This window comes from Metopolophium dirhodum, chromosome 9 (assembly GCF_019925205.1).
Source record: "Metopolophium dirhodum isolate CAU chromosome 9, ASM1992520v1, whole genome shotgun sequence".
Classification (NCBI taxonomy): Eukaryota; Metazoa; Arthropoda; class Insecta; order Hemiptera; family Aphididae; genus Metopolophium; species Metopolophium dirhodum.
The window spans coordinates 22,611,697-22,628,634 of NC_083568.1; the positions used below are offsets into that span (position 1 = coordinate 22,611,697).

The following is a 16,938-nucleotide window of genomic DNA, read 5'->3' on the forward strand; positions in this document are numbered from 1 at the left end:
CGGTGTATTTATTTTTACAGGACGGTAATATTGTTCCTAGTTTGGTTTGTGTTATGAGTTATGTCACTTTTCAAGCACTGAACAGGTCTAAATATGGACTTGTCCTAATGATATGGTGTTTAGTAGATTTTAATGTACTTATTTTTACAGACATTACAATAAAATAAATCGAGAAAATATTTACGATTCAAACTCGAATAATAATAAAAATTATCACGATCATTTAAACATGCAAGAAGCTAAGAAGATCGAATACATTACTACTTTTATATATTAAATATAATCATTATAATAATTAAAAACATTATAGCTATTAACTTTGTTACATTTTAAAATGTATTTTTTGCAATACACACATTATGTATAAATGTCGAAGCTTGAAAATTAAATTCCTAATTTGTACAAAAAATTATTAAAGCTACCTTACTTTTATAATATTAGTAAAAATGGTTCCTTTTATAAAAGTTATATCATTATTACATATTATTATAGGAAGGCCTAGTATAATTTTTAGTAGATTTTTCTCCATTATTCGGTGTACTATTAATACTTATATTTATCTGGTCGTCGCCGTATCCTACTTTATAGCTTAACAAAAAAATCATTACAATTTACGATAATCTTAAATAAACTAAATAATTACCTATAATTTTTAATCGCCAACTCCAGATCATCAAAACAAAACGAAGTAAATATAATTATGCATGCAAATGTTTTTGTTATAAATAAATGTTGTAACATTTTAAAGGTTTTTCTATTTCTAATCAATGCAATAAAGACAGAGTAATAATTTTTGCTGGACGTACCAATAGTATTGTATAAGAAAAAAATGTAAATGAAATAATAATTATAATGTTGTTATAATAATAATAATAATAATAATAATAATTGCCTAATTGTTTAAGTCACCGTGTAAACGGTTTTCGACAGTATGTTCTGGTTGAGGTTTTCCGACAAGGGTTCTTCGTCGATGGGGTTCGGGCCGGGGCCCAGGTCCACTGTTGCCTTGTTGCCTTGAACCGCCTGCAGCCCGACCCTGATGCTCTCCAGCGCTTCACCCAGCCCGACTTTGATCTCCTTGAACTCCTGCGTGACAAGCGACAACCGTCCAAGCAGGTAGTTGAGGTTCTCGTCCACCTCGGTCATGCGGCCTGCGATCGCCGACACCTTTCCGTTCATGCCTTCCACCGACGTGGCCGTGCTGTTGACGAACATGTCCGTTTGCTGCTGGAGCGTGGCCAGCGTGGAAGCCGAGTCGGTGAGCGTCTGGTACATGATTCCGATCTGCCTCCACACCTGGCTGATTTCCGTTTCGATCTTGACGCTCAGGTTGGCCATGCCCACGGACTGCGCGTCCAGCACTGTCTTCAAAACCCGTTCCAGACCGGCGTTCACCGAGTCGTTCAGCTCCTTCGACCGGTCGTTGATCACCGCGGTCACTTCCATCAGTATCTGGTGCGTGCCGTACTCAATCCTCCGCTTCGTGTCCAGCACGTTGTCCGCCGTCTGCACCAGCACTTTCTCCACGTCCGACAGTGTCTTCACCTCGTTCGACATCAACCGGAAGCTGTTCTGCACGTCATCGTGGAACGCGGTGGCCGACTCGGCCACTTCCGTCAGCTTGGCATCCGACACCGCGCGCTTCCGCTCGCCGTCGTCCATCCGGTCCGACAACGACTTGACTGCTTCCATGACCACGTGTCTGGTCTCTTGTACCAGCTGAGACGTGGCGTTCGCGGGCTCCGACACCGTGTCTTTGTTATTGGAGCTCTGGTCGATAATTTTGTTCAGCAGTTCAAAGATGACCTCGTTCGTCACGTTGGACTTGGGAGCCTGTTCCAGAGAATCAAATCGGGACTGTAACGCACTGATTTGTTCTGACATGGTAGTCAGCTTGTTGTCGAAGGCTCGGTACAGTTGGTTGGTGGACTTTTGGTCCTCTTTCAACATAGACTTGACCTCAGCCTCACCGGAAACGATAAGCTTGTCCAATTTCTCCAACATAAGATTCGTGCTGTCTCTATCGGCAGTCTGAAAATTAATTTCAAAATGAACGACCATTTCTAACATGGGATATTTTTTCACTTAGGTTTTTGTTTTCATTTTATTTTATTTTATTTTCATTTTATTTGAAGCCTTAAAATAATACAAATTAAATTCATAACGCTTTTTCTTTTTATTTAATTTATAATCTATCGGATTAACTCTTCTCTCGCGTGCTTCTTAGTAACGACTCGGATTTCGGAATTTATAGTTAAATAGCAAATCGAATTGTAATCGTTTTATTAAAATTTTTTCTCGAAAAATATCACTAAGACATATTATAATGTTCTAAGCTCAACGGTTTTATCGTAATCTTAAACGATAAAAAATATCGACGTTATCGATGTGTAGAAAACCGCGACATCGATAGAGAATAATATTCTCTAATAGTGTGTTATTCCTAATTACTAATTTGTAAGTCTTTTCGTTGTGTAAGTTTCTCACCCCTTCTGTTTCTGCTCTCGTCAATGCGCTCATACTTTCTTCCAATCTTTTGATGGCCGTCTCGAGTTCCTTGTCTTCTACGAACTGATCCCTCTGTTTGTTCACGATCGTCAACAGCATGTTTTGCATTTGATCACCCGATTGTTTCTCGCGCCGTTCGTGTCTCTCCAATTTGTCCACGTTATCGCGCAACGAGTGCGCGAATGAATATATTGCCGTCCTGATGTCTTCGTGCCTATACATATTATTATATATTTATTTACAGATTTATCGTTTACAATTATTTACTTATAATATTGTCGATGGTGAAAAGACCAAGTGTTACGTGACACACAAAAATAATTATTTTCAGGAGCGACTAGTGATTATAGTTTTGTTAATAGTTAAATGTTAAAAATGGTTTTTTTAATCTTAATTTGAATTAGTTATACCAAAAGAAACGATTTCCGGGTTACGTTACCTACACGGAAACAATGTGTATCTATTATTATGTCTTTATCAGTAGTTGTTGTATCGGTTAAAATCCATATTACGTTGGTAGTGTGGTTCATACCTATTACCTATGTCATAATTATTTGGCCTTTCTCCCGTTGTTATAATATATTATAAAATTATATTTCTCGCGATTTCGACGAATGGAAAAATACGCTAAGAAATACACTGAAATCACAGAATAGATAAATGCCAAAATGCACAATATACTCACGTGGCCTCTTGGGCGGCGAAAGCTAATTGAAAATCTGCGACGGCCAGCAGCCACAGGTAAACAGTAAAAGTGACGGTTTTCGACCACATCGTGTCACTGTAATAATACAATATTATATTATCCTATTAGAGTTCCGATGACAATATTTCGGTACGGATTGCGAGCGACTAAAACGTTTCGTTTTATCTCGGAATAAATGGGCTCGTTTCCATTGTCCCCCGGAACGAAATACAAATAATATGATATATGTGTGTGAACGTTAAATGTTTATAAATCAATATTATTTGTACGCTGTGCGTGTGATAAGAACCCACGATCCGTTTTGTTCCGTTTCAGAGCGGAAGCGTAGATGATAGTCGTGGTGACTGGGGACGTGCGATCGATAAATTGAAATACGACAAAATAGTTCAGCCAATATAAGTGTAATAAGTAACCATATTATATTATATAGGTTTGCTTGGTACGAAATAAAAATCGAAAATATTTGCAAACGTATTAATTGTCATAGTTTTGACGACTAATGCATTGTAAATAATATATATATAACGTGTCACATTGTTGGTTTGCGGTCTATTATTATTAATACATTAACCCTATGAGGTTGGACTAGACTATATTCGTTTTGCTTAGTTTGTTTTCTAGAACATTTTTTATTTCAGCTGTTACGTGAAATAGGTCAACACACAATGTGCGTGAATTATTTCATCCCTTGTCTCCAAGGCATAGTGGTATACGAGTGTGTTTGATAAAAAAAACGAATAGCAGCCCTACCTCAAATAGGCGGTACCGAAAATGATTGATATTGGATTTAAAATCTTATCCCCGGAAAACTTTGAAAATACGTCATTATTTTTTAATACGCTTACATTTCATTAAAAGTAAAAAGTTCAATGTCCTGCAATGTTCATTTCCTACGAATGCATAATGCACAGTTGAGTTATTGATTATAAAGTAAAAGTCTGATAATAAATTACTAGAATGACAAATAATATATTATTATAATATATATTCAAATTTTACGTTATCAGAATATTTTATATAAGTTATGTAACCTATGCCTAACCGATTCTATACATTATTACGGAAAAGAATAAACCAATGGCCTTAGCTGCTGAAGTTTAATTTAATTAGATCAAAAAAAAAAAATAAAAAAATATTCTACTTAAAATCGTTTGATGTTTCTATATTTTAAGAATTAAATGTTATACTTACAGGTTTCTTGAAATTTCCACAAACGCTGAAAAATATATCCATACGCAGTACACTAAAATAATGACATAATATAAACAATAGTTTTTTTTTCATATTTTAAAAAAACAAGCCGTTTAATTTAGGATTCAATATTACTTACATAAAACCAACGTCCTCGTGCATTACCGGTATAGTAAAATGTAAAATGCAATTGGTATGATACTTACGACAATCGATTTCAAGAATTCATACTATTAATTGATAACTGAATTATTATACTATACCGATCGCTAACCCCGCTATATTACAAAACATACACAGTATAAGGTAAGGTAAATAATTAATATATTTACGTTTCTTCATGCTTATTTTTTAATAATAATGTTACTCGTATTTAAAAAGCCATTTATTCGGATACAAAGTTCGAGGTCAAACTACTAAGTTGTATTAAAAAAATTAAAATATTAAAATAAAGTAAATATATGTAGGCTATACATATTACATATATTACCGTTATAGCATTAATGACATCTGAAAAATATTATAAAGGTACAATTTAACAAAAAAAAAAAATATAACCAACATCAATCACACAATAATTAGGAGCAACCTTTTTTTATTCGGACATTTAACTTTAAAAATAACAGTGTATTATTCGTTTCACCTTTAATAGTACCAATGTACGTTTGAATGTGAATAATATTATAATAACATTTTATAAGTTACTGTTTTGAACAACATATTCGTGTTTTTCAACTAGGAAACTTAAATATAACCTAAAGAAGTATTGTATACCAAAAAAACGTGGGTTTAAACGTAGTTCATTTATCAGGTTCAAAATTGTATCCTCCTTAGTCAAAAACTTAAAAAAAGTTAATTTATTGTTCTTTAATGTCTTATTTTTTAGGTAGAATCAACAAGATAAACACATGTTTGAGTTTGACATATATTGCGAAAATTGTAAAAAGACGTAAAGATAAGATTGTAAAAAAATGAGTACCTACATTTTGTAGAAATAAAACAAAAATGTTCCCAGAAATGTGATAAAAATGGATGTGCAGTGAAAACTGTCTAAAGCGGAATCGCAAGGGACCAACCAATAAAACAATCAGTTCAGTTGACTTAGTCATATAAATATCGTAATTCGTAATAGATACTGCGTATTATACATTTAATTAGTGTTTAATCGTTAGGCTGTAATGCATAAAATATATTATTCATGATTTCGACGCCTATACAGTATCTACGTTGGTATTGAATTTAAACATGCAAAAATAAATATGGTTATTCTATAGACAAGACGTGTAAACTATATTTGAACAATCATATCGTATGAGATAAACTTCAAAGTTCAAAGCACACTATGATAGAACAAACTAAAATATCAGGCCAAATATTAGCATTTTTGTGGACGGATTTTTACGCAACCATATTATTTAAATTATTTATATTTATTCATAATTCCATTATATTATTTGACATACCTATATATTGCTGGTGATATTTTGCCAAATATTATTTGATTTATGATTTGGCACATTGTTATTTTATCGTGGGTACAGAAACTCATTAAGTACACTACAAATAAATATTGTTTTTTGAAAAAAATTACAATATATAATAAACTACAATGGGAATGGACAATTTGTATCGGTCGGATATATTCAATATCTAAACGCTCGTTAAGCTGATTGTATATATTTCATGTTCAATAATAATATAATATACATTATGTGTATTAGGAAATAATATTATTAATAATGAACTTGTAGTAGGTATGTTGTAGCCTATATGTATTAGGTATACCTACATCCAGACGATAGCCGATCGGTGTTATACTCTGCTATCTTAGGTATATAGACTAAATGAGAATACTGAGCGCAAAGCTATACCAGGCAAATAATATGGTTTTATTTCTGTATTGAAAACACATTTGGGTATAGCAACAAGCACAGCATCCATACGGATTTAAAATTGATCACAGGTCAGATTTTAAATAGGTCATATCTTAAACGTTTTGGTAGTTTTCCAGATAATCTGTTGTTTTTTTTTTAACTAAACCTTGATCATATTTTGGGCAGGTTCACTCCGTACACCACACAGAATCGTATTTTTATTCAATATTTATCATTGTCTCCGAATATAAGGACGCACACTGCAGTAGCCCCCCACTCGAGAGGCAGCCGTACTTGAGTTGGATTGGTAAAAAAATGCCAGGTAGATGAAGTGATTATTTTACTCCAAGGGTTATAACTTAAATTAAATCGTCATACCTGGTTAAAATACATATAAATTATCGTTAAACTATGTTTTTAGTAAGTAAGTACCTATTAAATAGATTTATATATTTATGTAACTACATAATTTAAACTAAAAAAATAATAATAATCTCTCATGGGGAACCCGCTCTGCTGTAAATTAGATGTTTTGAATTGAGCCATTGACTAGGACTAGTATAGGTCTAGTCCTCACAGTAGCTTATCAATACGGTGAATACTCTATTGTGCATCTAATTCTGGGTTAAGGGTCTATTAGCAGATAGTTAACTTTACTTGCAGTTGGTCTTAATACAATACTTTCATTTACAAATGTTTGTCTATAATTTCTCAAAACCTGCAATCAAATGTTACACGTCTACTATTCTTAATATGTTCAAATTGATTTGGTATGTCAACTGTCCTTTAATGCTTTTAAGGAGATTTGTATATTCTAAAACTATAAATATCATATAAAATATGTAACATTAAAATTCAATTATTTTAAATTCTGAGCGGAACGATGAATGTATTCATTGGTTTTTCAATGCATATATTATGTTCAAATTTTAACGAAATTGGATATTTAAACTCGAAAAATAACAATTGTAGTTATTTAATTATGTTGTAATTCAAAAAATATTATTCATAAGAATTCGAAACTTTTCACCAACACGTTTTTATTATTTTAGTTCAGACAATGAAATTTTCAATATTTTCAATTATTTTTAAGATATTTTAGCTATTTATACCACGAAACTATTTTACTATTGACATATTTCTTCAGTACTTCGGAATTGACTTTTTATTATATTAAATATGCGCTATGATTTTGCAATATAAATATACAATGAAATAGTTTTAGAAATATGGCCACCTCTCATAGTGATTTTTCGTATACAATAATTTATCATTGAATTAAATTTGGCACATCCAATACAGTGACCTATTTAATGACGATAGGTACACTCGACACCTACTATACAGAAATACAACTTTCCTGGTTTTTTAAAAAAAATACTTACACATGATTAATGAAATGTAATTAGAGAATTAATATTCTTTTTTAAACTCTGGTCTACGATAAGCAGAGAAGTACCTACCTATCCTATACAATTTGATTTGGTATTAAAGTATATAAATTAGCAGTTAATGTTGCCTGGATAATATTTCTAATACGCACTCATGATAAATAATTAAATCCAATTAATGTTTATATTATATTATTATTAGGACTATTAAGCATGAATGTCTTAAAATAAATAATCTACTTATGTTACAAATTATAATGCAACGAATACTTATATTATATTATAATAGTAATTTAAATACTCGTAATATGCAATTGAAAATTAAAATATTAAAGAAAACATTCATGATCCGATGCGCAACATACGTAAATAGATTGTGTATTTGATCATCGATGCGTATTGGATTAAAATATAAATAAAAGTAAAAATGTGTATATATAAAATATTACCTATTATAATATAGTATACTTACGACGTTGTGTAATATTGGCAATATTTCTGCAAGAAATTAACGATATTTTTCCTGTTTATTATGTGTATTTAAATTATAAACTATGGACTGGAATGCAGAAAATAAAATTATGATAATAAAATCAATTGGCTTACATCCCAATTGGTTTTACAAATATGGGATTATGCAAAGTGTCTATATACCTATATACAAGTGAAAATAATTAAAAACTTTTATTTTATTATTCAGTGCTACATTTTTGTTATGTGACACAATTATTCAGCATGATACTTGTAGGCAGATAATAATATCAAATACCTAGATTATGTGATTACAATATGCAACATCATATTGTATGTTATTAAACAAAAAACTCAAAATCATGAGTTTTTATAGTTTCATACTCGCATTGAAGTAAAATTATAAAACAAGTAGGTACCTACAGAGTTTTTAAACAAGAGTTTCCACATTTAATGCTTAAATAGCTTAAATCGAGTAGGTAATAAAAAATAGCCTATTATAGTATGTAGTCAAAGTTAAAAAAAAACAAAAAAAAACAGACACACAATAAATGAAAAATACAAATATTATTTATATATTTTTTATAGGTCTACATAATATACAGTACTATAAGTACATGCTTATAAAACCATATAGTGCGTTTATTTAATTTTCATCGATTAATCAGTTACATTAGTATAATGTGTTTAAATTAATATTCATACGATGGTACCTACTACTCAATGATCACAATCATACGTACAGCACTATGATATTATATACCATTTACATAGTAATCAATTGTATACGATAAACGAGAATGTGTGGCCTAAAGTAAGTACAAAGAACATAAATAATATAATATATTATAATATTATTATATATTTTTATATCATAAATCAATAAACTAAAGTCAAATTGAATTATATGAAGGAGCAAAGGTTGTATACGTCATTGTATATATGTCTGTATGGCTATATGTGTTAATGCAAGATTTTAACATTAATAAGTAATAAAATATGACGTAATAGCAGTCTTTTGTTTTGCAGGGTTGAAATTTCAGAAATAAAAAAATATCAATAATAAATATCATGTATACCTAGCATAAAATAATATCATTAAATGTTTAAAAAACAATTACGCCGAAACAATAATTATTTTGTGCGAATAAAATATTTTAAAACGACGAATACGCCCAATGACGATTATTTAAATACGCATATGGGTCAGTTGACTTTTGAACTACGTGATATCTTGTTGTTTTTTCATCTGCCCTCCTATAAAATCCCGCGGGAAACTGAATTTAAGCTCAAATTATTTTTCTCGCACTCTTTGTTACCATGAAATCTTTGTTCGTAAGTATCTGCCGTCAAAAGAGCTAATCGTACTTACACATATTTTATATTATTATTATTATTATTATTATTATAATTACCAAAACCGTGATTATTCATAAATTGCACGCGACGCATATGAATTATTTCATTAGATATTAATAATAATAAAATATATTATTACTATCGTTTACATGCGACATCCATTGTGTTCTTCTTAGTACTTACGACATCGAGATGTGTTTCAGGAAGTACCATCGATCTATATATTCGATACTTATCCTTGACCAAGGGGTATATGATTCCTATGACACGAACGGACAATTTGCGTCCCAAATAATATCTATGGAAAGCGAAGAGGATAAGGACCAGCTCACCGGACAGGATAGTACTACTAAAGCACAGTACGTGTACACTGTATACGGATAATACAGGTCACTCCGCAATTTTGGGTAGTAACGTAACGCAAATTACAAATTAATGGAACGAAATTACTTTTCTAGTAACGCTGTGGTAATTGCATTATATTGTATTTAAATTAACGCAATTGTAACGAAATTAATTTTTAAAAGTAACTTTTGAAGTAACGTGTTTTTTCGACGTTATTGAAATTAGTTACGAATGTAGACAAAAACTAGGGGCTAGGATATAAGAGAAAAATTAAAATCAATAACATTTATTTACGACTCCAAAAGTTTTTATAATAAATAATAATCAAAAATATTATTAAAGATTCTAGGAATTAATACTTATGCATATTCTTCATGTAAAACATTAAGTCATTAACGAGCAAATTCTATAGTGGAAAACGTTTTGTAGTGCGAACGCCAACGATTGAAACGCTGAAAAGGTTGAAATTCATAAGCACTTGGTATAATTGTGGTATAAGCCATAAATAAATAAACCAATGGTACTCTGTGATATAAGTCCGTGAAAACCACGATTATATATTATATAATTGTTTTAGTAAAATACATACATACCACAGATATATAAAACATACAAATGTTTGATATTATTATACCCAGGTAGGTCTTGGTTATTGGAACTGAACAGACAAAACGCTGGGTCATGGCTTTCGCAATATTTACAAACGTTTACTTCATTTTTCAGCAAAAAGACAGACCGAATTTCTCTGTTATCAAACGTTTCCAACGTTTTCTGCTATAGAATTAGGCATCAGCTCAATGTACCTACTACATAATATATTCATTATGAACTTATTTTGTAATAATTTTTGAAAAATTAACGTAACGTGGTAAAAATAATGTCGGGTACACGAATGTAATTTAAATAAAAATATTTAAAGTAACAAGTTACGTAATTTTATTACTTTTCAAATGTAATTTACCCAAAACTTCCGTTTCGTTACTGCAGTCGTGTACGTTGCGGGTCCATCGTCATCGCTTGCTGCGTACACTGCTGGTGAATAAAAATTTGGTACAACGGTGCATTGTTGTTGTTTTTTTTCGATCATAAAATATAATATGTTTTATGTTTCAGAGAATTACCTTTCAAAATTGAAGTTGAAAACCGTTTTACATATGTTTCTTTGGGAAACTTTGAAAAACTTTGAAAAAAAAATGTATTTCTTTAAACAAATAGATTATAAAAGTAATTATAGGTACTTCCTATTTTGTACATAAATAGTAAGGTTATATTTAAGAAATTAAAATATAAGTTTGCAAGTATTTGCAAGTATTAAATCAGCATTCGTTACACCATTCTATATTTATTTATAATTATCCCATATCAATATGATACACCTTACTATTTTTAAATGGCAACCTACTATATGTTGCACGGGAAAAAAAAATTACTATAATATTATAGTTAAACAAATTATAGTAAATATAACTATTTAATAGATAAAATAACTAAAATTATTTACTTATTATTAATATAGAAATATAGTTATTAGTTATGGTTGGGTTTACTATATTTTATAGTTAATGCAGTTTTTAATGTTTGAATTAACTAAAAAATATAGCTAAAATAGCATATTTCAGTTCGAATAGCTATAATAACTTGACTATTCAATTTTAGTAAATCTGATTAATCTTATAGCTATCCCTATAGAAATTATAATGTACAGTCAATCCTACTACTTTTATAGTACAAACAACTGTTTTGTTTTTTCCGTGTGGAATCGGTCAATACTATTTAGATTGATTCCGATTAATAATTTTAAATAATTTATAAATATGTTTTAATTTCTCTATATTTTTTAAGGAATTGTTCAATAGCGTCTATAGCGTCTACAAATTATTCTTGCACCGCGATTCTATGCAACATGAAGTTTTCTTATTACTGCAGGTGACTTTCTTTGTGTTAGTAAATCTTCTGCTTGTATAATTATTCGGACTGTTAGCACAGCTATTGCAGGACTATTCCATAAAATTTTTTTCATAATTTCATTGAAATATTTCAAGAATAGTGAAATTTTCAATTTTGAAATATTTCAATTGATAAATTTCAAATTTCCCTATTAATAATATATACTTTACCTCCTAATTATGAAAATAATTTACACGATTAATTAATATAAAAATAAACATTATGAGAAATATTGCTTATGATGATGCATATTATGAACAAATTTACTCTTTTTTACTACCTAGCAGATACATATTTTTTATGTATCACATAAAATAATTACAATAACATTTTAGGAAGTCATAATGCTGAGTATTTTCGAAACCAAAAATTATATTTTTCATTAAACGACTTAACAGTTGTTTCACCGGATTTAAAAATAATGGATATTGTAGCTCGCTGACCAGGATCTTGCCATTATCAAACAATTTTCAGAAATTCGATTTTTCATAATCAACTTGCTAATGGTAAATAGGGAAATAGCTTAATTGTTGCAGATAATGAATATAAAAATACCAGTCATATTATGACTCCTTTTATAAATTCAAGAGAAAATATTGAAGAGCTATATAACGAATCAATAATTATAATCAGAAATTCAGTAAAAAGAACGTATGGAGTTCTTAAACGTATATTCCCACTTTTATCTCTTGGTCTACGCTTGATGCTAACTTCATAACTACAAACTATTATTTTTAAGTTTACACTCGTAATATTATTCTTTTGTTTAGTCAGACGTTTAAACCATAATAGTTCAACAGCTGTTTTCAGTTGGGTAGCGACTTTGTGTTATCTATTTTACAATAGGAAAAGCAACTATTAAAAATATTTGAATAGTGAACACCTCTTTTATTTGATTGTTTAAAATAAAGATAAAAGAAATAATCAAGGGAGTAATAAAAAATACAGACAAATATAACATTACTCACTGGTAGTTTAAGTATACGCGTACATACCTGCATGTGTTAACTCAAGATTTGAACAATAATAAGCAATAAAATATGACGTAATAGTAGTCTTTTGTCTTGCAGGTCTGAAATTTCAGGAATAAAAAAAGCAATAATATCATGTACATAGCGTAAAATAATATCATGAAATGTTTAAAAAACAATTACGCCGAAACAATTATTTTGTACGAATAAAATATTTAAAACCAGCAACGACGAATACGCCCAATGTCGGTTGTTTAGATACGCATATGGACCAGTTGACATTGAACTACGTGATCTGGAGCGCACTTGTTGTTTTTTTTCATCCGTGCTCCTATAAAAGCCCGGGGGCAACTGAATTCATGCTCAAATTATATTTCTCGCACTCTCGGTTACTATGAAATCTTTGTTCGTAAGTAAAAGATCTAATCGTACATACAATTAATATCTTTTTTTATTATTATTATAATTACCGAAACCGAGATTATTCATAAATTGCGTGCGACGTATACTATGAATTATTTCATTAGATATCAATAAAAATTTAATATATTATTGCTATATCGTTTACAGGCGAAATCTGTTGTATTCTTCTTAGTACTTACGACATCGAGATGTGCTCCGGGACGGTTGGGTACCATCGATCGATATAATCCAAGTTTCTCCTTGACGGACGACGGTGATGAGGTGTACACGATTGGTACGACCGAGTCGGATGGTACAACGGAAGATAATACTTGGGAATACGATGGAGATGACGCTACTGACGCGACCACGGACGAAATACCTTTGGAAACTCCAGTGCCTCATATCGACCAGCTCGCCGGACAGGATGATACTACCAAAGGACAGTTCGTGTGCACGAACAAGACAGGCTGTTCCGATCCCGCCGTGGACGTTGCGGGTCCATAGTCATCGCATGCGGCGTACACTGCTGGCGAATGAAAACTCGGCGAATTGTTGTTATTGTTGTTGAGTTTTTTTTTTGTTATTTTATTGATCATGAATATTATATTTTATGTTTCGGAGAATTACCTGTGAAAATCGACGTCGAAAACCGTTTCAAAAATGTTCACTTGGAAAACGTTTGTTTGTATAGTAGGTATAATTAATGACGTTTTCGACGGATAATCCGGAAACCATATTCTATGCGTGATAAGTATTATGTTGTAACTCGCAGGAACGAAAGAAATAATTAAATTGTATTATATATTTTATAGAATTGTTTTATTAATTTTTTTGTTTAACGTGGACTAGTCTTTAATAATATTATATAAAAAACAAATCGATTGAAGAACAATATGTTACATTTAGTATTTTGCTTAGGGCTTAGCTAAAGGTGCGCATCAGTTTTGACTGAACGTGTAGCTGAAACCGTCTGGAGATCTGTTCAAGTTGAATTTGCCGGAAGCGTGGTTGACGTTGTATGACGTGGGCGGTGGGGTCGGGGCAGAGTTCCATTGGTTCCATTTGGCAGTGGTTGGGATGGAGTTCCATTGGTTCCATTGACTGTGTTTTGGCGCCGCAGTCGATGGAGCGGAGTTCCATTGGTTCCATTGGCCGTCGTTAGACGATTCTGAACTCCATTGGTTCCATTGGCCGTCATCAGACTTTGCTGCTTCAGCGTCTGAGCTCCATTGGTTCCATTGGCCATCATCGGACTTCGATGCGGCTTCTGAGCTCCATTGGTTCCACTGTCCGTCGTCGTACTTGGGTGTTGTTTCTGCGTTCCATTGGTTCCATTGGTTTGGGACCGCTGGTGCTTGGTTCCATTGGTTTGGGACCGCTGGTGCTTGAGACCTAAAATAAAATCGAAATAAATTTAAAAATAAAAACTCACGTTTCGGCTTAAAGTTCACCATAGGTAGAGGACAGCATAGTATAATAATATAGGCAGTTTAATAATACGAGTATGAAATGAAAAACGGACGTTATATAGGGTATTGTAATTGTTTGTAGGATACAGCCTACGACGGACCTATATGGTTTAAACTTTTAAACTGTCATAATAATGCGGCAAACAATTAACAATCCATTTTCAACCAAATAATAAAATTGTAATTATTTGTTAAGCATTATAGAAATTGTATAATGTATGTCAAGACCATCGTTTTAGTGTTGGAAATAATAACAAACAGTACCCATTATTATAATACATATACGTCGCGTCCATCCACCATTATATATAATATTATATTGTTTTATATCCGGCTGCAAACGTATAAAATATAATCGTACCTATATACAGAGGACGACTATAATATTATAATATATAGGTAGGTATAGTAGAACGCGCATTGAAATTATATATTTTATATAATTATGAACGAAAAGTGCAAATAAAATAATGTGAACGCGTATACTATCGAGTACCTATATCGGATAAATTTTTTTAAAAATAAAACACTTATCCTCCCCCCACCGAGAGTCACGGATATTATTGTACCACCAATGTACACACGTGCGCGGACGATGGTAGCGATCTCGCGCTCTAACCTCATATATATATTATACTTTTTGGAACTGTGCCGCGATTACGACCGTGGACGTCCACCCGTGCTGAAGTATAGATCGCGAGCAGCAACAGTCAGAAACTATTATGGAAACAAGCACTTCTATACTCATAAAACTGTCACGGCTAGCAAATTGCGCGTCGTCAGCCGAGCTATAGACGACGCTCGTAATTGGCCGTCACTTCAACCGGCGCGCGCGATATAAAAATGTTAGAAAAAAAAATTGGGCGTGTGCATCGCGGTCCCTTACGCTGCCGAGTGCGGCCCTCTATTTATTATATCGAGTCCGAAAAGTTAAATGTCCGCAACCGGTCTACTACGACCCTCGACTGGGTAAGGGGCAGAAGATGGGTAGCCGGTGGTGTACTCACCATTGGTCTTGTTGCCATGAACCCGACTTCGGTGCGGGTGCGGCGGGTGCAGCGACTGGAGACGGGGCTACCGGCAAGTGATCGCCGGTGGCCTTGAAACCGTCCTTGCCGGCGGTGTAGCTGACTGTGCGCCTCTGGCCGTTGGGGTCCACGTAACTGTAAGAGCCTCGTCTGTTACCCTCAGCGTCCGCCTCTTCCTTGAACTCCACACCGTCACCCTGCGTGTAAGAGGCACCGAACTGACCGTTGTTGGACAGGTACCGGGCGTCGGTCAGTATGGCGGCGTTCTGCTGGGCGGGGGCTGCCAACGCCACCGACGTCAACGCCATCGAGACAAATACCTGCAATCGCCATGGGTATGTGGTGTAAGAACGATCGTCACAAAGTACAATATCGCGGGGTTGGGCCGACAACTTTCGAACATATGTTATTTTAAAGGACTTATATCGATTTCTACGTCTTTAAAATATCATATAATAACTATACGACAAAAGCCATATAAGACCCGATTCGAAACTTTAAAAATACGCACCGCAGTGAAATCATATAAATATATTTCTCGATTTGAGTGTATCGTACCAAAGAAAACGGCTTAGTGTTTAGCACTATCAGTGTATCGTATTGAAACGTTAAAAGGTATATTTTAAAACAATATTTTATCAATATCAACTAGATTTTATCATATATTTAATATTATACTATGTGCTTAAAGTATCGATAAACGAGAATAATTTGTATTCATATTATAGGTAGGTACTATAGTGAACAAGACTTGCATGGCACGAATTGAATTAGAGTTGCAGTTAAAATGCTATCGGTCGTTTTCAAAGTGTTTTTGTTTAAAAATGTAACTTAGAATATTTTTAAAATAAATGCATCGTCGTACACTTTAAAATATAACTCAATAGTTTTATCGATCGAACGAAGTCTCTATTCAAATGTATTATATACAGACACCGCGGAGTTTATAAAGTATAATAGTATAATATATAATTTTATTATAGTGTTATACAATGTACTTACGACAAATCGGCTCATGATTTCTTCAATATTGTCTTGTACTACGGCAACTAGTAAACGAGAACTGTACTATCTGGTGTCTGTGGATAGCGTATTTATAAAAGATCGTCGCCCGAGTCCTGATTGCCTTGCATTGCGAGCAAGGTTAACGGATACGCCCTAAGGAACCGAAGATAATGGAGGGAAACATTATCGATGTAAAATTAAATAATAATAATCATAAAAAAAAAATCCGATCGTTCCATTTACGTAGTGTTTGACTTCCTGGGCGAAA

At 32.4% G+C, this 16,938-nt stretch overlaps 3 protein-coding genes and 1 long non-coding RNA gene across 5 annotated transcripts; 1 reads left to right on the top strand and 3 right to left on the bottom strand.

The window, feature by feature from the left end:
* Positions 1-253: 253 nt before the first annotated feature.
* On the bottom strand, positions 254-4,688 carry LOC132952752 (uncharacterized). The gene is made up of 5 exons (XM_061025167.1): positions 4,545-4,688; positions 4,406-4,457; positions 3,194-3,289; positions 2,488-2,722; positions 254-2,031 (listed from the first exon to the last, which is right to left on the bottom strand). Exons 3-5 carry the CDS (start codon positions 3,280-3,282, stop codon positions 901-903), a joined length of 1,455 nt encoding a protein of 484 aa, XP_060881150.1. The 5' UTR covers positions 3,283-3,289; positions 4,406-4,457; positions 4,545-4,688; the 3' UTR covers positions 254-900.
* Positions 4,689-9,779: 5,091 nt separating this feature from the next.
* On the bottom strand, positions 9,780-12,916 carry LOC132952757 (uncharacterized). 2 transcript variants are annotated; one of them, XR_009665511.1, is made up of 3 exons: positions 12,788-12,916; positions 10,439-11,025; positions 9,780-10,297 (listed from the first exon to the last, which is right to left on the bottom strand). It is a non-coding gene; the product is annotated as an uncharacterized LOC132952757 (long non-coding RNA). The 2 variants fall into 2 exon arrangements; XR_009665510.1 differs by lacking the exon at positions 9,780-10,297 and having other exon boundaries at positions 10,351-10,651; positions 10,807-11,025.
* An 87-nt stretch (positions 12,917-13,003) lies between these two features.
* LOC132952755 (uncharacterized) lies at positions 13,004-13,982 on the top strand. The gene is made up of 2 exons (XM_061025171.1): positions 13,004-13,172; positions 13,334-13,982. The coding sequence occupies exons 1-2, from the start codon at positions 13,158-13,160 to the stop codon at positions 13,670-13,672; spliced, it is 354 nt and encodes a 117-aa protein (XP_060881154.1). The 5' UTR covers positions 13,004-13,157; the 3' UTR covers positions 13,673-13,982.
* Positions 13,956-16,822, bottom strand: LOC132952754 (uncharacterized). The gene is made up of 3 exons (XM_061025170.1): positions 16,668-16,822; positions 15,645-15,985; positions 13,956-14,560 (listed from the first exon to the last, which is right to left on the bottom strand). Exons 1-3 carry the CDS (start codon positions 16,680-16,682, stop codon positions 14,107-14,109), a joined length of 810 nt encoding a protein of 269 aa, XP_060881153.1. The 5' UTR covers positions 16,683-16,822; the 3' UTR covers positions 13,956-14,106.
* Positions 16,823-16,938: the final 116 nt, after the last annotated feature.